Source organism: Rhagoletis pomonella, unplaced genomic scaffold (genome assembly GCF_013731165.1).
Source record: "Rhagoletis pomonella isolate Grant_MI unplaced genomic scaffold, Rhpom_1.0 Rhpom_scaffold_00014, whole genome shotgun sequence".
In the NCBI taxonomy this organism is placed as follows: Eukaryota; Metazoa; Arthropoda; class Insecta; order Diptera; family Tephritidae; genus Rhagoletis; species Rhagoletis pomonella.
Window position 1 is genome coordinate 12,082,044 of NW_023458568.1, and position 23,876 is coordinate 12,105,919.

Below are 23,876 nucleotides of genomic sequence, written 5' to 3' on the forward strand. Positions count from 1 at the left end.
ATGAAGCACATTTAACTGATGAAAACATATTTTTTTTTTAAATTGGATGTTTACATAAATCCCATAGTAGTGTCATTTTAATTTTGAGTCCTTTTGCAGATTTTATACAGCTAAATAGCACTTAAATTACGTAATTCACGTAGATATGTTAATATTTCGTTCAATATTTCGTTTAAAATGCCGGATTTCCTGCAAATACATTAGAATTTACAAAAGGAATCACACTACTAATTGCCTACTTTGCGTACTTTTCTACTACCATTTTCGCAACAAGGGATTGCATTCTTCCCCTTTCTCTGTCAAACCGCGGCTGACAATAATTATCTAACCTTGTATTATTTAGCTTGTTCCCGTACTTCACGATTTGCAGGATTTGCAGGTTTTACAGGAACAGCTATTTTCGCCTTTAATAAACCTTATGTGAACGTGGCGTACGGGAACGACTTTGGACTAAATCCTGCAAAACCTGTAAATCGTAGACGTTCTGGAACGCACTAATTGAATCATGGTCATTTGATTGATCATTTGATACTCACTGGCGATGGAGATCTCAATCAAGTACTTCTATCAACTTTTTAAGAGCAATATGAAAAACGTGATGTAAACATTTCGTCGCCTCAGAAAACGGATGACGAATGTGCAAAATCACGATTTTGGGATTTTGATGCAGATTTACTAAGTTGGACATGCTCTTTCGATTTCTGCAATCCATTTTTTTATATCTCCATTAGTTTTTGAGATATTTCGTGCGCATTTTGTCGTATGCTACATAATATTAATGATTGGGTATGCCTTTTGTTGTATGTGCTGAAAATGCGTCACATACGACAAATTCCCATACAAACGTACCTTTTTTTTAATCATAAAACGTTTGTCGTATGTGGCACATACGACAAATTCCCATACAAATGTAATCTTTTTTAATCATAAAACATTTGTCGTATGTATCGCAAAACTTTGAACTTACGACAATTGGATGGTCCTCTACTATAACGATACAATTAAAATTGTAAATTAAACTAAGTAACTAATTTTAAAATTTTAAATTTTTAAATTTTAGCTTGCACTGAGTCTCCAATGAAATGAAAGAGATAAAAATGTACAAAAGACTGAATTTAAGTATTGTTTTTTGTTTTTATATAAAGAAAACGTATGTTCGTAACATATTTACAGCATAAGAGATGTACAGATTTTTTTTATTAAATACATGATTATGTTTTTGTTATGTTTTTTCTAATAAGTAATCATTATTTAATAAATATGTCTGTTTTTTTCATCAAATTATACCATCGTCGTTGAAATATATACTTTACTATTGTCGTATGTTCTGTGGACAAAACAAAGTGGTGAGTAAACGCTACTTACGACAAATGTATACGTAATGAAAAGTAAATTTTCTCATTAACGTTAAGAGATATTAAATGTAAAAATATGGGAAATCAAAACTAATAACACCAACTACGTCCCCTTCAAAAGTTACAAAAATCTACCGTACAGTTTCGGATTAATTCGACCTTATACTTCGAAGTCAATTTTCTCAAAACCGTGTTTTGTAACATTCGACATCCGTTTTCTGAGACGACGATTTGTGTACATGTGATCTTCCGTCTTCCTCCAACTTATGGCCTTATTTAATGGTCTCTTTTTAACCAACGCAAAATTTGCAAATGTGTTAGTAAGAGAAATGAGAATGGGTTAGTTTCCATCACACAATTCTTGTAGGGCAATGTGCTCAGTGAATTGCAGCGGAATAGCTGCGCTTGATTGTAGTTGGCTTAGCAAAGTGAAAAAGTGGAATATAAGCAACAAGAATTAAGGAGACAAACTTAGCACAGTGCGTAGGCAACTGGCTGAGTCAGTGGTGATCGTCGGTTCGAATCCTACTGAAAGAAGTCTGATGAGGAAATGTGGTGATATCCGAAATAGCTATCACTTCTACCATTTTTTCAAATTATTGTTGCTTTTCCACAATAAGTTTTCACTTAAAACGGCCTCAAGCTCATAAAAATTGTTGAATATAATTGTTATAAGGCCATAAAAATAACAAAAAACAAATAACTTAAGGACGAGCACACCTAAAAAGTTAAACATTCTAATAATAGAAATATTAACAAAAACCAACAAAACCAACAACCACATGATCAAGTGAATGGCAGCGGAATAGCTGCGCTTGATTTTAGTTGGCTTAGCAAAGTGAAATAGTGGAATATAAGCAACAAGAATTAACAAGACAAACTTAGCACAGTGCGTAGGCAACTGGCTGAGTCAGTGGTGATCGTCGGTTCGAATCCTACTGAAAGAAGTCTGATGAGGAAATGTGGTGATTTCCGAAATAGCTATCACTTCTACCATTTTTTCAAATTATTGTTGCTTTTCCACAATAAGTTTTCACTTAAAATGGTCTCAAGCTCATAAAAATTGTTGAATTTTAATTTTAAAAGCAAAAAAAAATGTGCGGAATTGTGCTGTTTGTAGAAGCAAAAATTAAGGAAAATGAAATCGTATTGCATGCGTCAGTATGTTGTACTATTTAATAATGAGCCATATTGGGTGAAACGGGAGACGCTATATGTTGGCTGAGGCGCTGGAAAGGAAGGCGCGCAACCTCACAGTATATCTTTCAAAAGTGGTTACGGTAATCGCATAAGTGTAACCGGCATACATTAAGATAACCAACCGTTCAGCTATAGAAAAATAAAAATGCAGATTGCTAGTACTTTTTATGCTGAAAACAAAAAAAAATGTGATATTTTAAAATATTAATATTTTCTAAACTGCATTACCGATTCAAAAGGTAATGACGTCAAAATAAAGACAATTAATTTATCTTCAAGATGATATATAAAATGTGTATGCTTTTTTATATATTTAAGCCAAAAATATAAAACCAAAAAAATGGCATAATTTTCTCATAAAATAACTTTTTTTAAACAAGTTTTTACCTTTAATTTGATATACATATTATATAATGATTTGCTTTTGAGTTTTCAGAATTCAGTGATAATAAATAATATAAATGCATGTATGTGCAAATGCATATTGTAGTTAATTAAACGGGTTGGCTTTCCATTATGGCCGTTCGTTAAAGGGGCGGTGGGCGAAAGGTAAGTGGGCCTGGCACCTCTAACCCACCTTTTTGGAGAGAGAATGAACCGCTATTGACAAAAATGCAACCCCCGACCACCTAGGTCCCCTATGGTTCCCTAGGGACCCCTTAGAAAGATGCTCAAAAATCACAATTTTCAGTTCCGTTTTTTTTCGCTTGAAAAATGTTAAATATTCATTTGCACAAGGCATTTTTACATACACATTTTTATATACAAGCGGTTGTTGTTGTAGCAGCAGTGCTCAACCCCCCAGATTATGTCATGTATCGTCGTCTTCATCCTCCGACTCTGTAAGCCTGAGGTCGAGAAAGTGGGCGGCGTCGATAGGCGCGGTCCAGAGCGCTTCTGGTGTCAGGGTCGCAGGGTTGGAGGTTCACGTGAAGAGGTGCTGGGTGTCGTGGGGACCCTACCCACATGCGGGGCATTTGTTTGCCACTTGAGTGTTCAGCCGGGAGAGGTAGCTGTTAAGTTGGTAACACCACACTGAACGGAGTTGCGCTAGGGTGCACCTGGTCTCTCTCGGCAGTTCCATTTCCTCCAAATCTATGGGCGGCGGTCGACCGCCTAGGACGATGTTGTCATTACACGTGCTGAGGCTCGTTCTGACCGCATCGCTGTGTAGGCTGTTGAGCGCCGCTCTGTATGTTGCTGCATCGAATGGATGGTCTATGTACGGCTCAATATCTGCCTTCCAGTCGTGCAGCTGTCGTCTCACGTGTCGTGGGGGCGGTTCGTTTCGAAGCCAGGCATTGTTGGGGTGATTTCCTCGATGACAGCCCACGAGGTATTGCTTCGACAACATGGTGTTGTGTTCTTTCACCGCCAGCATCTGGCTTTCTTCATGGGAGTGATGCTCGGACGACATGAGATGACAACCTGTAGCCGTACGTAGAGCTGCGTTCTGGCAGGCTTGGAGCTTCCTCCATTGGATGTCGCTTGTCCCCGCCGTCAACAGTGGTGCCGCGTAGTTAGCCATTGACCGGCCAATTGCCTTGTAGGTCGCGAGCAGAGTTTCTTTATTGGCTCCCCAGGTGCTGCCGGCTAGGGATTCTAGGACTTTGTTCCTGGCTCGGAGTTTGTTGCATGTGGCTGTGGCATGCGCGGAGAAGGAGAAGAGGCTATCGAACGTCACTCCCAGGATTTTAGGGTGATTAGTCGTCGGTATTTTGACGCCATCGACGAAGACGTCCAGTTCTAGCCCCACCTCCTTGGTCCAGGTTGTAAAGAGTGTGGCGGTGGATTTAGCGGCAGAGATTTGGAGGCTCCTTGCAGTGAAGAAATTGGAGAGATCGGTGAGATAGTCGGTTATTTGGTCGCAAAGTCTGTCGATGTTTGGGCCAGTTGCCATTATAGTGCGGTCATCAGCGTAGCTTACCAAGTTTACTCCTGCTGGCGGCGGAGGGAGTTGTGCCATGTAGAGATTAAACAGTGTCAGGGAGAGTACGCCGCCTTGGGGGACCCCCTGTTTAATTCTACGCGGTTTAGACTTGGCGTTTCGGAATTCGACTGATGACTGACGACGACACAGATAGCTGGTTATCCACCGTTTTGTCCGAGCTGGAAGCGACGAGTCCAAGACGTCTTGGCAGAGGGTCGCTTGGTTCACCGTGTCGAATGCCTTCGACAGGTCCACAGCGACTAGGACCGTCTTATCACAGGGTCGACCATGGTTCAGACCCTCGCTAATCTGTGTGGTAATGGTGTTTAATGCTGTTGCGTGCTGTGCATTTTCCGGAATCCATGTTTGGCTAGCTTCAGATGCTTCGTCAGGCTGGGGAGGAGTAGTGCTTCCATGGTTTTTGCCATTGGGGATAGGAGGTAGATGGGTCTGTACGAGTCTCCTGCGTCCGCCTTCTTCCCTGGCTTGAGTAGGGAAATGATCCTACCCATTTTCCACATCTCGGGGATGATCAGGGTGGACAGTGACAAATTGAAAGCGGCGGTCATATACTCGACTCCCGCAGGTCCTAGCTTTTTCAGCATCTGCATGGAAATTCCGTCTGGTCCTAACACCTTGGATGACTTGGCGTGGTTGACAGCTGCCTGCGTCTCTTCGGTGGTAAAGCACAGTGGTGTGTCTCGGGGGCGGAGTTTGTGTGCTTTACGCAGCACGCTGCGGCGGGTTTTGTTTCTCTCTGGGTGTGCAATGAATTGAAGGCTGAAGAAGCGCGCGCACGACCGCGGATCCGACGTGGTGGTGGTGCCGAAGGTGAGAGCGACATTGTCCCTACGCTTCGTCGGATTGGAGAGAGACTTGACTGTGGATCACAGTTTGCTGGCTCCGCTTGAGAGGTTGCAGGTTTTTATATGCTCATTCCATGTATTCCGCTTGTGTTCGTTGACCAGGTTTCTAATGTCTCTATTGAGATCTCTTATGCGGGGATCCCCTGGATTAGCCTGGCGGATTCGATCACGCTCGCCTGCGAGTCCCGCCGCTTCAGTGGGAAGGTTAGGTTAGGTTAGGTTAAACGGGCAGCTCTGAAAAAGAGTTCACTCGGAGGCCGCAGAGGCCCACTGTGATGCCCATGGGGGTTACCCCAAGCCTATCCCTACATGTCTTCGAACCATTTTGATTTTCTGTCGAATCCTAGCAGTCCTTCCAGAGGAGCTTTCCCCGAGATATCCAGATTCTCGAAGAAGTGGTCCCCAAGAAACTTGAGGCGTTTTCCTCGAAGTGCTGGACACTCGCAAAGGAAGTGCTGGACGGATTCTAACTCCTCCTAATCCCTGCAGCTTCTACAGAAATCATTATGCGGGGCTCCGAACCTGGCGGCCATGTGGCCAGTGGTCCAGTGTCCCGTTAGTATTCCTGTGAGAAGCCTGACGTTTGAATTTGAAAGCCTTAATAGACTCCTTGTTCTTCGTTCATCGAGCCGTGGCCAGAGTGGTCGCGATACCCTGCAGGTATGAAGGTTTACCCACCTACTGTTGGTAGCTGCCCCGGCCAGTCTCTCGACTTCTGAAGTCAGAAATCGCAGGGGGGGTTTCACGATTTGGGTCGCTTCCCCGAGCCCCATCTCAGATCCCTTCCTAGCACATTCGCCCGCTTCCTCATTTCCCGGGGCACCACAATGTCCCAGTACCCAGTAAAGATTGATTATGTGTTGCTGTAGAGCTTGTGGGGATCTTCGGCATTCTTTAACGCATAACGAGTTAGTCGTTGCCTACCCTAAGGCTTTGATAGCCGCCTGACTGTCAACAACGAAGGCAAGTTTAGATGGAGCTAAGTCAATTATGCCCACCAACCTTGCCGCCATATGGATTGCATATATCTAAGCCTGAAAAAACTGCAGTGGTCTGGGAGTCTATACGATTCCCTCAGAGATAACTCCTGAGAGAAGACCCCAGATCTTGTTCCGATATCCATTTTGGAGCCGTCCGTGAAGATTGGTATTTCGTCATCGCTGAGAGCAACATTAAATTCCCTGTCACTTCTGTCAGGAAAATGGATATCGAAGTTTCGATTGAAGTCAATTTCCGTGACCTGATAGTCACAGCGGCTGTATTCCACCCCCACTGACAAAGCTTCAAAGGGCACAGAATGAGCCTTTTTTGCCTTACAAAAGCGTGACATTTTAAGAAACGAATATTTAGTTTAGAATCGAACACGAGAAGAGAAAGGGGCAATCAAAAGGCTAATTTTTTGGTAGAAACGAAATCACCATTACTTTGTAAAGCGACTCAGAAGCATGTCTGATACCAAATGTACATTCTAAATACCTTCTTACATAAGGCGGGCACGTCTTTCTTAAAGTAATGGAGATTCGTGAGGGAAGTGGTAAGGACCACAGCACAATGGGGCCGCTTCATACAAGTTGGTGCTCAAAAGTCTGTAACCGGGTTTTTCCCCTGAAAACTACGAAGACACATCTAAAACGGCAATATAATGTTATTTTTATAATATTATTTCATTATTTTGTGCACTAACACTGTTCAAAAAAATGTGTTTCTTGTTAAATTGAAAAATATGTAGATGTTTAGAGAATAATAATAAATAATAATAATAAACCCAGATCATCCACTATTTCCAATAAGTCACTTCGTGTTCTAATATGAGGATCAGAAGAATAAAGTAGACGATGAAATACATCTTCAAGGTTAGTTTTCCTTGAAGTTTTTCGGCTAAAACGTTCACGATACGCATTGAAATCTTTATTTCGCGATTCGAAAAAAAACATGCGGCAGTTCAGAGACGTTTCTTCAGATGGGGGATTAATAGTGTCGATAACTTGTTTAGCTTCACTGCGCTTTCCACTAGCTCGCAGGCTCATTTGCGCTGCGAACGTGGAAATAATCTTGACGAAGCAAGGCAGTTTTCCTACGTTTTGACTGGTCACTTAATTCCCCAAAGTCTTTAGTGGGCCTTCCTCTTTTAGGTATCTGATACACCACAAATCTGACAAGTTTTTTCTAACCTCGTTTTTTCCGATTCATAAAATCCATTTTTGTGTCTACCGCATCTGATCCATTTTAAGGTAATGTAGCTCTTGAAATGGCGCAAACATATTTGCAACTTCTTTCTTTCCGAAGCTGGGCAGCTGGTTTGGCTTGAAATATATTGGGCCTCATGCATAAAAAGTGAGCTTAAGCTCCGACTCGTTTTTCAGTACAAATTCTTGAGCTTGAGCTCACCCTTTCAATGCAAAAATTGAGTCTGAGCTTAAGCTCACTTTTTATGCATAAGGCCCATTGTTCCACATCTCTGAACTTGCATTGTAGTAATTTAGACGGGCTTTTAAAAGATATTTCACACAAATCCCGATTTTTAATGGATAAAAGGGTTCTGTCTGGAATAAAAGTTAACAGTATTGAAATAAAGAATAAATACATACGGTATATACCATTCTCTTCTATTTAGTTTGAATTTTTCTTAAAGCACTCCCACTTGCAACATATTTTTGATAAAATAATGACAAAATGTGCCTGACAAAAATTAATAAGTTCACGTTAAAACATATTTTTCTCAAAAATGCGCAACGTTCTTGTGCAAATCTTTTAAGTTTACTTATATATAAAAACTTGCGGTTATAACAAAAAAACATTCGGAAAAAGAACCTTGCGCATTTTGGAAAAAACGAATTTAAAAACTCACTATGAAAAAAAATTTTTTATTAAAATTTGTTCCTTATATCTCAGAAACCATTGAAATTATGTAATGATGTAAAGTTGTAAAACAATCAGCACACATTGCTTATTCAACGACATAGTTCCTTCTAAACTAATAGTAACCTTAAACATAATAAGACAGCCTTTAATAACACATATGAACTCGCTTTCGATATCGGAAAAAAAATTTTCTGACTGAAAAGTTAACTTTGAGCTGTTGTACGCGGCAACTAATAATAGTTCGGAACCCAATGTTTATATACGAGATTGGCTACTTTGTTATGACTATATATATTTTTCCTCTTAAATACCAACTTTCGAAAAATGAGTTTTGAGCATCGCCGTCTATGAAGAAGCCCCAGTGTGCGCCGGGTGAAGTGTAAGTTGCTGGTAAGGTGTTGCACTTCACCCGGCGGCCCTTCCCACCTCCCTGCCGAATCTCAATTACTTTAACAGAGACGTGGCCGCCTTATGTAAGTAGGAATTTAGAATGTACATTTGGTATCAGACATACATACTTCTGAGCCGCTTTACAAAGTAAGTTACGTAGAATGTAAAGCAGTCTCGGAGTAGTTCGGCGCTTGGTAATAAGTTCGGCGGCACGTTATTTTGCAACTGACAAGGTAATGTCGTCGTCGGAAGTGTTCATTTTGTGCTTTACTAGTAGATTACTTTGGTCATAATGACAATTTTGGTACTAAAAACTGAAAGAAAACATGGCTTACCTCGTAAGGGGCTTACCTATTTTCCCAGTAGGATTCATTTATACTAACACAATCGAACATTTATTTGATAGGCTGTCTCGCTTTGATTGCGGAATAAAAACACATTGTGAAGATAGGTTACTATCAATATAGAAGTATTACATATATGAGTTGAGGTAATATTTGATTCAATTCTAGACGATGTGTATCACTTTCCGAACAATCTACCCATTGAGGTAAACTACAAAAACACGCAAACCTACTCAAAATGTAGCTCTTATGATCCAAAAGTGATGGCTCAAGGATTTGTTTGGCATCAAATTGTAGTACAGCACAATGGAAAAATGCGTGGACGTGATGGTATTCAGGAAACCTTGGATGCTATATTTGACGCAGTGGAAGGAGAAGAACTTTTTCCTGTCGCGTATCGGGTAAATATCAGTTTCAGAAATTTGATCCGTCACTTGACCGGCAAAGTTTCAAGGATTGTACTATGACAAAAATATAGTAACGTAGAACCGCTGAGATACGATTTTAGCATTTTTGACGGTTTCAAGCATTTTAATTTTAAAATTTACTCACAAACTCACACACATTCTCAAACCACAAAAATTTTGGAGAATAATTATAAACAATTTTATTGCACATCACCATTTTCTTTTAAGTAATAGCATATTTTTCTTAATTTAATTACAAACTGATGTTATTTTTATTTTTATTTTATAAGCTCGAGGCCTAGAGAATACATAAAACACAGGTTTTAGTTCTTTAATTTTTAATATCGATATTTCGACCTCAATCTGAAGTCATCTTCAGGAACTCTTAGTTGTGCCCGGTCGACATCAGTTTACAATTTGAAGGCCGATAAACAAAAACAATTTAATTACGATAAAAGATTTATAAAATGGTTGCAATTGAACAGCGAGGTTGGTGCTGCTAGACGATTAATCCATTTTTAGGTTTTATAAAATATTGGTTTTTATTACAAAAGAACATAGCGCCACTGGCGAAAATTTGTAATAAAAAATCGCGCGAAGAGGCGCTGAACACCTTTTGCAGAGAACATCTTTCTGCGTAGGAGACCTGCGGCCGCGCTTAGGGATTATAACCCTCACTCAGTAGAATTCTCCTATCTGTGCTGCCGTAGAAGAAGGGCCGTTCACCTTTTTCGCAGAGCTCACTGTTTGACAAATTTTAAAAAACACATTATACTCATTTATACCTTAATATTATCGAGATAATTGTGAAACAAAAGTAGATTATTGAACATCCCTTCATTTTAGTGTATTTAATTTTCAAACATCTGGTAGCACCTTTCTGTTCACCATTACAGCCATTTTGATTTCTTTGCTTGTTTACTTTGTTAAACAAAAGTAGTGAAATTACTAAACGCGTTTTGTATTGTTAAAACATAAAATAAAATACTTTTAATGTATACAAAATACACGAGAACATTGCAAAGCTCGTATAACGATATCTGTTTCTTATTATCCTCGTAAAGTTTCATAGAAAAATTCGCGATAGTTTTGCTAAAACACACACTTGTCGATGTACACTAAAGTCAACCCAAAATTTTGAACAATTTAATTTTTTCACCTTACTATGTTTTTATCATCGATCGTACTAAGGCGTATTTAACAAGGTGGTCTTAGCCGTATAGATAACGGGTGATTTTTTTGAGGTTAGGATTTTCATGCATTAGTATTTGACAGATCACGTGGGATTTCAGACATGGTGTCAAAGAGAAAGATGCTCAGTATGCTTTGAAATTTCATCATGAATAGACTTACTAACGAGCAACGCTTGCAAATCATTGAATTTTATTACCAAAATCAGTGTTCGGTTCGAAATGTGAAAATCCGCTTTTTTATCGACAAATTTTGTTCAGCGATGAGGCTCATTTCTGGTTGAATGGCTTCGTAAATAAGCAAAATTGCCGCATTTGGAGTGAAGAGCAACCAGAAGCCGTTCAAGAACTGCCCATGCATCCCGAAAAATGCACTGTTTGGTGTGGTTTGTACGCTGGTGGAATCATTGGACCGTATTTTTTCAAAGATGCTGTTGGACGCAACGTTACGGTGAATGGCGATCGCTATCGTTCGATGCTAACAAACTTTTTGTTGCCAAAAATGGAAGAACTGAACTTGGTTGACATGTGGTTTCAACAAGATGGCGCTACATGCCACACAGCTCGCGATTCTATGGCCATTTTGAGGGAAAACTTCGGAGAACAATTCATCTCAAGAAATGGACCGGTAAGTTGGCCACCAAGATCATGCGATTTGACGCCTTTAGACTATTTTTTGTGGGGCTACGTCAAGTCTAAAGTCTACAGAAATAAGCCAGCAACTATTCCAGCTTTGGAAGACAACATTTCCGAAGAAATTCGGGCTATTCCGGCCGAAATGCTCGAAAAAGTTGCCCAAAATTGGACTTTCCGAATGGACCACCTAAGACGCAGCCGCGGTCAACATTTAAATGAAATTATCCTCAAAAAGTAAATGTCATGGACCAATCTAACGTTTCAAATAAAGAACCGATGAGATTTTTCAAATTTTATGCGTTTTTTTTAAAAAAAAAGTTATCAAGCTCTTAAAAAATCACCCGTTATAAGTAAAAATTACACTAACATAGGCTGACTTCCAAAACATATCCAATGGTTACTTTTATCCTCCGATATTCAAACTGTTTGTATATGCAGAGTTGCGACACATTGCAACTATATACATTGCATATTTTAAATATTCAATATAGCAATGAACAATTTTTCTGCATTTTCCATTTTTAAAACACCAACGGTAACCAATAACAAACGAAGCACCAACTTTGTTTCTGATGCGCTGATTGCACTAGCGATGCGTTTCGATAACTTTTCGGATGCGTTTTGGTATACATTGTCAATATTTTGCACTTCGGCGTTATAGAACATTATAGTTTGTAGGTATGCAAAGCCATTGACGTTTTGGAAGTCAGCCATACTGTCATTAGTATGAATTACAACAAACACATTGTTTTGACGTAATGCTTTTCACGGCGAAAAGTTCAACTGTCGCCCCAACACCACCTTGTTAAATACGCTTTGGATCAAGGCGAATTCATACAAGGTGGTGTTGTTTGATCAGGTGATTTCTTCTCCTTACATGTATTTTGTTTTTGCGTTTACTCATTTGACAGCACACCCGTCAAAACTAAAATCAAAATAATAATAATAATAATATAAATAATTAAAGGTTTAATAATTAATTAATTATGAATTTTCATACGATAGACGATAAATAGTTGCAATCGTATCGTATGAGATTAGTTCTCGTATTATCGTTTTCATACGCCCGACAGATGTATTGTCCTACCACAACATCGATTCGTAATGCAGAATAACCGAATGCAAGCGTTTATCGTGTGCATCGTACGAATTTATAATAGGGGGGATTGACAACCGCGGTTTGACTCTCCCTTACAAAAGGTTGTATTTACGAAGGAGAGAGAAAGGGTCGTGAAATTCCTTTTCTACATTTTATTTTATTTTGTTTATTTATTTTTACAGTCTGTAAAACTTATATTATAACAAGGATTTAAAATTCTTAGAATTAGATTAAGTTTTAAGATTTAAATAAATATATATTCTATTTTAATGTATTTGCAGGAAATTTAGCATTTTAAACGAAATATTGAACGAAACATTGAGAAACTTCCGTGAATTATGTAATTTATGTGCTATTTAGCTGTATAAAAACTGCAAAAGTGCTCTAAATTAAAACAAAATTACTATGAGTTGTGTGTAAACATCAACTTTAAGAACAATTTATGTTTTCTTTCAATAGTGTTATAGAACCTTGTACCACGATTTGTTTGTTAGAAAAAATGTAAAAAACAACAATGCTTAAACGGTAGAAGTCATGGCAGCAGCCTACTTATTAACACTATTGAAATAAATATGAATACGCGAACATAAAAATTGACAAAAAATTTATGTTTTCATCAGTTAAATGTACATATATGCCAATACTAATAAACATATTGCACAAAGCCATATACTTCTATTTCACGAATTAGCTATACTTTTTCAAGTAAAGTAAAGAAGCACCACAGCGCCACTACTAAGGGAGCGGTGCGAGAGAGACAACTCTCAGGTTATCTAACCTTTAATTATTAGTTGCGTTCCTTATCTCCCAGGAATAGTTCAAAGTAGTCAGATTTAGTCCAAAAAGCGTTTCTTAACTTGAAAATGGCAGCGGAAATGAGAGAGCAACTGTGACTCTTTTCAGTCCGAACTAGTAAGATTTAGTCAGAAGAATTTTTGCTGGCAAAATCTCGAAAAGTGTCAAACTCAACTGAATTTAAATTAACGGAAATTAAGGAATAAACGAAAAGTGAGAATAATATAAAAACTAAAAAAAGTGAATTGAAAATGGAAGGAGGCAAAAAATAATTGACTACACTGGTTTACAGCAAAAATGGTCTATGTATACCACTATCCAATTCCTATGTAGAATTTCTCGCTGATTCCGAAAATCGAGTTAATTTTTTACTATGGATACGTTTTCGAGATATTTTCAATTTACTGTTATTCAGCTTAAAGCAAAAATTGGTTCCTTTTAATCACTTATATCTTACGAACCAATTTAACAATCTTAATATAAATGAAAGCTAATGAAATTCTCTATATAGCGTATATACATCACTTTCCGATAGGTCTTATAGTTTCTGAAAAATTAATTAACCATTCCAGCTGTTTTTAGTTTTTAACAGAAGAAAAATTTAAAAAATAACAGGTTCTGTGCCAAATTTTTGCATTTGTGCTAAAGCCTGTTCTGTTACAAAAACAAAAAAAAAAACAAATTACTAATGACGAAAATCGACCGATAAATAAGAAATAATGAGTGGTCAAATGAAAATACGCAAAAGTTTTTTTGTATGAAAAATGAGCAGGAAAGGAAGTTACGCATACGCCACGTACAACTGAGTAAAATCATTTTCTGCTCATATTTCAAAAAAATAAATAAAATTATAGTTTAAAAAACTAAAACCTCGCTATTGTATTTTTATTCGTACTGTCATAAAGTATGTAACTTGAGAATAGAAATCGCTGCATCTTTTAGGCGCATCAATATTACATAGTTACATCCCGAGCTAATAAAAGAGAGGTAAACCCCTTGCGCATTTTCATTTGACCACTCATTATTTCTTTTTATCCATCGATTTTCTTCATCAGTAACTTGATTTTGTTTTGTAACAGAACATGCCTTAGTACAAATGCAAACATTTCTGTTATTTTTTTAATTTTTTTCTTTTAAAGTTTGATTTTTAAAATTTTTTGTCATTAAAAAAATTAAAAAACTGGAATGATTAATTAATTTGTCAGAAACTATCGGTCCTATCGGTTCATGGAGAATTTTATTAGCTTTAGATTTTGACTAATTAGATTTGACGTACATATCTCATTTTAAAATTGTTAAATTGGTTTATAAGATATACAGTATCGGTCATATCTACAGCACGCCAATTCAAAGTGATATTGTATGCCACTTATGTTTATTTGTTTATTTTTACGAATTTTCATTTAAAATATAGTTCCTTCTCAGACAAACCCCATATAAACCCAAGTTTAATAATTTGTAGAAAACAACACGGAAGTGTTCGATTTTTTTTAGGTACACAGTTTTTTACCCCCTTAAATTTTAGTCTGATAATGTGCAAATTTCAAGTGGCTTCCATATAATGAATAAACCCAATTTATTTGTATATGGAAGAAATCCACAACACCTTTGGCGAAAAAAATTCTAAAAAATCAACTTTAACTTTTACCCATTTGAAACTTGCACATAACACTATGGAACAAATTCAGGTTAGCAAAAGTTAAGTCGATTCTGAGAGTGAGGGGTGAAAATAGAGGCTAAATCAGAAGACCAGTATCGCGGCGTTTGTTCGAATTTTTTTTTAATCGACCTTCGAACTTTGCAGTCAAAATTTGATTTAATGCCGATTTTCAGCATATTGTTTATATGGTTTTTTGACTATAACTCGTCGACTAATTGATATTTTTTCAATCTGTTAAAGCCGAATTATTGCTAGAACCCTGTGCAATAATTAAAATTAAAAAAAAAAATTGATTTAGAAAATTTTTGTAGTGCTTATGAAGCAAAATGTTGGAAATTTTTTTTTCATGCTTTTTGAACATATTTTCCACAAAACTAAGTCTTTTTTGCTTTCTGTTTGATCTATAATATGCTTCTCAGTTTCATCAATAAATTTCATTTGAAAAGAAAACAATCATAATACAAAACTTGCGTTTTCCAGCTTAATATTAATTTACTTCTCATTTCTTATTTACCAATTTTTTCAGTGTTGGTTTTGAAGAAACATTGAAAAAGAAATTATAAAAATATGGAAAAAAATATAATTTGTACATGTTACTTATGAAAAGTTTTAAGTAAAAAAAATTAAATAAATTAAATTAATGATTTGGCCAGTTGCCGTTTAGCAGGCGGCTGTGGATCAACATCACTGCTCTCTCTAATACAATGCTCTCTTATTGCAACGATATCGAAAAGTTAATGGAGACGATAGGGTTAACCTATAAAAAAGAAGATTGACGTTTATTCATCGATAGTTCACTAAACAGCTTAAAAGTTGTGCTTTTGCACAAGACGAATAGAATGCCTTCTGTTCCAATTGCGTATAGCACTGACACTAGTGAAAATTTCGATAATTTGAAACACATTCTGGAAGTAGTCAAATATAACGAACACCAGTGGCGCATTTTCTGCAACCTCAAAATAGTTTCATTGATTACAGGCTCAACAGCATCTGGCCGTCCAAAATATCCGTGTTTTTTGTGCGATTGGGATTCACGATACGGAGAAGGTATTAAAGGAAGAAACCAGTACAAACAGCATAACTGGAAAAGTCGCATTGGACGGAAATGGCCTTAAGACAATAGGCTACACGAAAGTCTTGTTCCTGAAATGAAAATTTTGTTGCCGTTGCTCCACATTAAACTTGGCATTGGTAAAAATTTTTTGAAATGTATCGCAAAAAGAACAGCAGTATTCAACCGCTTAAAAGACATTTTCCCAAGACTAAGTAACGCCAAAATTCAGGAAGGGGTTGTTAATGGTCCCGACATACGGAAACTAATGAGTCGTCAAGATTTTGACCAAGTTCTGACAGACCGAGAATTAAATGCATGGCTCACATTTAAAGCAGTCATTAAAGGACTTTTGGGTAAAGAACGCAAATACAACTACAGACAATCTGCAAACATGTTGGCAGCTTTCGATGAAATTGGGGTTAATATGTCGTACAAAATTCATCTCTTGCATCAGCATCTTGATCAACTCGCTCAACAGTTGCCAACTGAATCTGATGAGCAAGGCGAACGTTATCACCAAACTGCGCTTCCATTTTAAATAAGGTAACTATAGAGTGTGCATATTTTGAATTCCTAGATTTTTCTAATATCTTTGTCAGAGTGCACAATTTAAACATGTTACAGAGGAAGGAAATCTCCAGATGCAATACTCGCTGAAAGTTGTTGGTGGTATAAAAACACCTTTGAAGAAGAGGAAGACGACGAAAAAGAGGAAGAAGGGGAAGACAAAGATGAAATTCCAGAATATCTGTTGGACGAAATTATCGACCTTTCTGATGATGATGACGATGACCAAGATATTAGAGAGAGCAGTGATGTTGATCCACAGCCGCCTGCTAAACGCCAACTGGCTAAATCATTAATTTAATTTATTTAATTTTTTTACTTAAAACTTTTCATAACTAACATTTCAAAATTATATTTTTTCCATATTTTTATAATTTCTTTTTCAATGTTTCTTCAAAACCAACACCTAAAAAAAATGGTACATAAGAAATGAGAAGTAAATTAATATTAAGCTGGAAAACGCAAGTTTTGTGTTATAATTGTTTTCTTTTCAAATGAAATTTATTAAAGAAACTGAGAAGCATGTTATAGATCAAACAGAAAGCAAAAAAGACTTAGGCTGTGTGCGAGTTCGTCTAAATTGCTACCTAAATAGAGAAAAATCCTAAATCACTGGAAAGTGTCGGTAACGCAGTGAATAGGAACAATTAAGATTTTCTGCGAGCATAATTTTCAACCTAAATTGAACAGTCAAATATATTTGAGCGAGCGATTAAGTAAACAACGATTTTTTGATGTTTTAAATAATTTGTATCATTGCTATGGCACAAAAAAGAAAATATTCAGAAAGATGTAAGTATAGATTCATTTCGCAGGGTCAGAAGAGCAAGCAGATTCTTTTATAGATGCCAGGATGGAGCATTCTCCTTTTCTGTTGCAAATTTATTACATTGTTAAATAGTCCCATAGCTACCTCAAAGTTATTCATTTTATAGATATATTTATTAAAAGCAAACAAATTTAAATTCCAAAACAAACTTAGGGCGTCAAACGAACTCGCACAGTTTTAGCAGCTGTTTTCCTAAAGGCGCTGGCCCAATGCAGACTTTCTTTGCGCGCCTTGCGGACTTCAATTTGCTTTGATTTACTTTGAAAACTTGCTTGGCCGAATGGTGGCTTGGAATGCTGTCAAAGTAACCAGCCGTCTGGTTGAAAAATCAATGTCTGTTCCCTTAACGTTAATAATTATTTCCAAGAAAACTCTAAAAAATTTATCAAAAACTTTCAGATTTATTTTTAAATTAATGCGAATTAATGTTTGTATTTAAAAGAAATGATAATAATGATACATACATATCTATATCTACATTTACTAAAAAACTATAATTAAAAAAGCAATTTACTTGAAGGAAAGAGCTATAAGAAGTTTTTTCCTCGTGTAAAATTTATAAATGTGGGCTTTGCAACATTTTACTATAAGATAACGGATATGTTAAATATAAATATGGAATCAATGAATCATTTTATTTAATTTCGAATTACCTGCATTTTCTGTGACTTTCTTAAATTAAGTAAGCAAATTTTTGTTTGAATTTATGTATTTTGAAAGGAACATACCTCTGTCAAAATCCTACAAAACGCTTTCAAATAAAACATTTGCTTATTTCAAACTTTGAGGCGCTTAAAGCAAGTGAAGAAAAGCTGCCATTTGGCCAGTTTTAGTATATTCAAAAGAATTTTTGACACTTCTCGCAGCGAAGCAAGCAAAGCAAGCCTGCATTGGGCCAGCACCTTAAATTGTAGCAGTGCTGGAAATTAGTTTGGGTACTAAAATTTAGGTCAACTCGCACACAGCCTTAGTTTTGTGAAAAATATGTTCAAAAAGTATGAAAAAAAATTCCTACATTTTGCTTCATAAGCATTACAAAAATTTTCTAAATCAATTTTTTTTTTTATTTTAATTGTTGCACAGGTCTCTAGCAATAATTTGGCCTTAACAGATTGAAAAAATATCAATTAGTCGACTAGTTATAGCCAAAAAACCATATAAACAATATGCTGAAAATCGGCATTTGACTGCAAAGTTCGAAGGTCGATTAAAAAAAAATTCGAACTAACATAAACAAACGCCGCGATACGGGTCTTCAAATTTAGCCTCTATTTTCACCCCTCACTCTCAGAATCGACCTAATTTTTGCTAACCTGAATTTGTTCCACAGTGTTATCAGACTGAAATTGAAGGGGCTAAAGAACTCCGTACTCAAGAAAATTCTAACACTTCCGAGAAAAAAGTGTGAAATTTAGGTGAAAAGTTGTTGCACTTTTTTGTAGTTTTCTAGAAATTGTTAAAATTGGGTTTATATGGGGTTTGTCTGAGAATGAACTATACTTTAAATGAAAATTCGTAAAAATAAACGAATAAACATAAGTGGCACACAATATCACTTTGAAATGGTGTGCTATAGATATGACCGATACTGTACGTGATTAAGTGGAACCACTTTTTGTTTTAAGCTGAATAACGGTAAATTGCAAATATCTCGAAAACATATCCATAGAAATAAAAATTAACTCGATTTTCGGAATCACCGAGCAATTCTACATAGAAATTGGATAGTGGCGTCTGGAGAACAAAATCCAAACCAAAATTTGTGATCCAGTGTTATTGTGCTTGTGCTTGTGTGAATGTGTTTTGTACATACATTTCGATTTTTATTTGACATTAGTTTTGTTGTTGCAATTCTTTGGACTAAAAATTTGGTTTTTCGCTCCCCTTAACTTTTTCCTGTTATTCTCTTTTAGTGAGCGCATTTCCCTTACGCTCTTGCATTTTGCCACTTTTCAGATTTTAGTCAGAAAAGATAAGGTTTGGAACTATTGAATCATGACTCATAATACAAAATACATGTGGCTGTTGTTTTTGTGATCTTGCTACCACCTTGTATTAATACGCCTTGAGTGGTGCCCAAAAATTTTAAATGGAAGCGTGCGTGAAAACGCAACTTTTTTTTAACAAAAATTAAGGCAAAATTTAACACTAGAGTACTACTACTACTATAGTAGACCACGGTAACATTTTTGTGGATAACTTGACAGTTTTGTATGTTAGAGCGGTGCGGTTCCTGGAAAGCCTTCTGCTTTAAATTTGTCGACGGGTGAGTATTGTGCTTGGCTTCCACGCATATGCACTTTTTTGTGGATTGGGAAAATTTTAAATAAGGATGCTCTTAGGTGCATCTCAAGAAGTACAGCACGATGTACATAATTGTAAGATATTTATTGACGATGCAGGGAATTTACCTAATTCCAGCGCAAAAAATAAAAGACGTCCGCAGGGTTTAGAAAACAAAGCAAGAGAGAGATTTATTCATACATATACATAAGTAAGCTTTGATATTTCAATTTCATTTTACTTTCAAATACCCTCCCTAAATCGAAATTCATGAAAACATTAATCTTAACAACTAAATTGTATGTTACATTTTATGATGGTATTTAAAAAATATTCGTTTTTATTATTTCTTTTAGATATTGACAAAAATTCAACTTTATTGGCTGAACGCGAAAAATGGTTTATCCAAGACCAAAAACTTTGGCAAATGTTTCTAATTTTCGTCTCGATGTTGGTTTTATCAATAAATCAGCTGGCATGTCGCTTGTTTTCAAATAGATCAGCCTGACTATTTTGAATGACTTGTTGAAGAGTAAATTTTCCCTTCACATGGATGTGTTTCGTTCGCGATGAATATGTGTTATTGCTTGCGAATTTAATGGCACCTTGATTATCGCAATAAAGATCGATCGTTTTAGGAGAATTTAAAAAATTTCTTTCTCCAGTCGTTTCAACTAAATAGCTTCTTGTATTGCTGCGGTCATTGCCATGAATTCGGCCTAACTCGTGGAAAGCGCAATTGTTGGTTGGTGCTTTGAACACCATAAAATTGCCCCATGCTGCATAGTGAACACATAGCCCGTTGTTGAACGACGCTCGTCTACGTAGCGGCTTAAGACGTTTACTGCAAAAGTGTACTGCACCAACTAATTGTCGATATGGCACATTTTTCATTTCAGCGAAATCATTTTCGTCTCTTGGGCACATTCTTTCGGACAATTTTTGGTTGATATCCATAGGTGCTGTTACTGGGTTGCTCGCTCATTTTGAAACGAGATAAAATATCTTTAATATATTGAGTTTGATCTAAAGATATGGTGTCGGCTTTTATGTCGCGCGTAACTCGAACCCCAAGTATCGAGACGTCGCCCATATCCTTCATCTTAAATCGCGTGAATAGCATTGCGATAAGTCTCTCTTCCATATCCTTGTCATTAGAAAAAATCAGTATGTCATCGACATAAATAACGAAAATATGCTGGCCATCAACAATGAAGTAAACGCATTGATCAATCGATGAGCGTTTTAGTCCGAAACTTAATAATACTTCGTTTAGTGTCGAATTCCAGACTAGGTATATTGATTTGATTAACTTACAGCAACGGTCTGTTCCATCATTGAATCCTTCCGGCTGCGTCATAAAGATTTCCTCCTCAAGTTAACCATGTAAAAAGGGGGTGACGACATCAAGCTGGCGAATATTTAGATCGAACTTTACTGCGATGACCATCAAGAAACGGATGGTGGTGAATCGAACAACTGGCGAAAACGTGTCGTGATAGTCAATTCCTTCGATTTGGGTAAACCCTTTTGCGACCAACCTCGCTTTTCTCTGGACTACATTTCCTTCGGTGTCCTTTTTAGTTTTGTATACCCACTTGGACTTTACCAGCGATTTACCTTTGGGTAACTCTGTTAGTTCCCATGTTTTAATTTCGTTCAGTGAGTCGAACTCAATTTTCATGGCACGCTTCCATAAATCTGCGTCATTGCTCAGCATTGCGTCCTTGAATGTCACAGGATCTCATGCGCTAAATGCGTATGCAAAGACGTTGTAATTTGGCCTCGGTTTGTCAACATTTCTTGATGACCTCTAACGCGGCTCTAGCTGAAGCAATTCTTTTTCGTCAATTTCTACGCTTGGTTCCCATTCGGTTTCATCACCAGACATTTCGGCTATTGAGTCTGTGTCAATACTGTTTGCAATCACCTTCGGTTCAATATGGGACTCGCTTCCATTCGGCGAAGATGTAGCAATTTGTGAATCACTTGGCGACGGTACCTTATTCAGCGCTATACTACTCGGCGATTCTTCCTCCCCTGATTCAAAATTCCCATCTTCGGAATATTGCAAGCAAAATTGATTACCATTATCAATATCAACGGCAGTTACCTGACTAGAATTTTCTATTTCCCAAAATAAGACATCCCGTTCGTTGTACAGCTTGTATGCCTTGGAATCAGAGGCATACCCAGTGAAAATGCATTCGGTTGATTTGTCATCTAATTTCATTCGCTTTTGTTTTGGTACTTGAACGAATGCACCGCAACCGAAAACTTTGAGCAAGGACAGATTTGGCTTAAGGTTTGACCAAACCTCTTCTGGAGACTTTTCTCCTGTACCCTTGCACGGGATGCGATTCATGATGTATGCAGCAGTCGTTGCTGCTTCCGCCCAAAATATTTTTGGCAAACCCGAATCGATGAGTAAACAGCGCACTTTCTCCATTATTGTTCGGTTCATCCGCTCAGCTAGCCCATTTTGTTGTTTGAAATCGGTGATTTGCAGTACTCGGTACCATTATCAGTCCTTAACTTTTTTTTTTTGTAGTTACTTTGTTTTTCGGCCATTGACTCGAACCGAACAAAACAGTCGAACACTTCGCTTTTACTTTTGATTATATATATAAACAATTTTCTTGAAAAGTCGATCGACAAAATATTTGCATCCACTGAATGATTTTACTGGCAGTGGGCCGCAAACGTCACTGTGCACCAATTCCAGTTTATGTGTTGCACGATTTCTTTCGGTGTGGAATGGGATATGGCTTTGTTTGCCTTTTATACACGTGCCACACATGCAGTTTTGCGGAATCACAAAATTCTTAATTTCGCTTTTCAAAAATTTCATGTAATCGAAACTTGCATGCCCGAGACGACGATGCCATAAAGCTAAATTCTCTTTTGGTTTTTCTGTGATGTTCGGCTCTGTAGCCGTAAATGATCTAACTTTTTGAACGACGTCTATCTTGAACAAGTCATTAACTAAACTCGCTGTGGCAATACTTTCCAGTGCGTGTCGAATATTTTACAGCCACTTTTAGTGAACAAAACTGCGTGATTGTTTTTTACCATTTGACTGACTCATAAAAGATTCGCACAAATATTCGGTACAAAATGTACATTATTTATTTGTAATTCTTTAGAAGTGCCATTATTCATCACCAGCTGGTTAACCGTGCCTACACAATCTATTTTTATTTTCGCGTTATTAGCACCTATTACTTCTTTTTGACTGGGTTTCGATATGTTTTTTATAGACGATATGTCTTTGTTCATATGGGCTGTGCATCCACTGTCAATAAACCAGTCTGAAGGCAATTCACTCGATTGAGCGAGCAGCGACGAGAACAGCATTGTTTCACTGTTGTCAAATTTTCGATGCTCCTTTTTTCTTTCTTTCGCCACTTTGCAATTTTTGACAAGATGTTTCGTAGAGCCACAACCAAAGCAATGTCTATTTTTCGCACTTTTAAATCTAGGCTTGTTTTTGACAACAAGAGCCGTTTCACTCGATTCGCTTGGTTCATTTTCCAACTCCAAGCCTTGCAACAACAAATTCTTGACATAGTCAACCGTAATGTCTACACCAAAATTTTCAACCGCCAATATCATTGGCTTATATTCGGTTGGTAGACCCACCAACATTAGGAATCCTGCCACTTCATCGATTTTGAAATGCGTTTTAACCTTGGACCACCAGAGCTGGGTAAATGCAATTACATTACAATTACAATTACATTCCTCAGTAATTGTAATTAGGATTCAAGTCCTTTAGTTCACAGCAAAGGAATCGATTACTTTTTCAATTCCTTGAAGTAATTTCAAATGGAATTGTTTTTTTCTTTAATTCCATTACGAGGAATTTCATTTTGTAATTGGAATAAATTACGTGCTAGTAATGTAATTTTTTTATTTCAATTTCTTTGAAAGGAATTGAAAATGAATTTTTTTTTCAATTCCTTTGAAAGGAAGTGAAAATGTAATTGATTTTTTCTCCAATTCCATTCCTCAAAGTAATTTAAAAAGTAATCGAAAAATTTATAAAAAAAAAAAAATTTTACTGTTGAATTGCAATAGCTTTGTTAAATTTCTTGGTTGCTAACTGCCTTAAATAAACAACTTATACCTAAGTAGTATTACTAATTGGACTTAAAAAAAACTGAATAGCTTAAACTGTAGCTGTTCAGTTTATAGGGTAACGGTTAAATTTTCCAGATCCTACCGCGAACGCGCTTCGCGGCAGATGAGACCCATAAATGTTACTGCCTTGGGCACTGCTGTTCTCTTGGACTAATCCCTGCGTATCTATAAAAATGCACTGAGTTAATTGCGTATATTATGGTACCCTTAATTCTACCCAAAATGGCGTGCCTTCTGGGGCCTTTGAAGTACTCTTACTGGTATCC

General features: G+C 36.9%; 2 protein-coding genes across 5 annotated transcripts in view; one reads left to right on the forward strand and one right to left on the reverse strand.

The window, feature by feature from the left end:
- Positions 1–23,876, forward strand: part of LOC118749235 (nuclear RNA export factor 2-like) — a 147,987-nt gene that overhangs the window by 18,891 nt on the left and 105,220 nt on the right. For 2 of the 4 annotated variants that reach the window (XM_036484028.1, XM_036484029.1), the window contains exon 2: positions 9,116–9,348. In XM_036484028.1, the coding sequence (XP_036339921.1) occupies positions 9,116–9,348 (233 nt within the window). Of the gene's footprint in view, positions 1–8,895; positions 9,055–9,115; positions 9,349–23,876 lie in introns of those variants that run through there. The other 2 variants (XM_036484031.1, XM_036484032.1) reach the window with 2 other exon arrangements.
- The window catches only part of LOC118749236 (ras-related protein Rab-43), a 299,832-nt gene that overhangs the window by 14,275 nt on the left and 261,681 nt on the right, over positions 1–23,876 (reverse strand). The gene's annotated exons all lie outside the window — the stretch shown is intronic.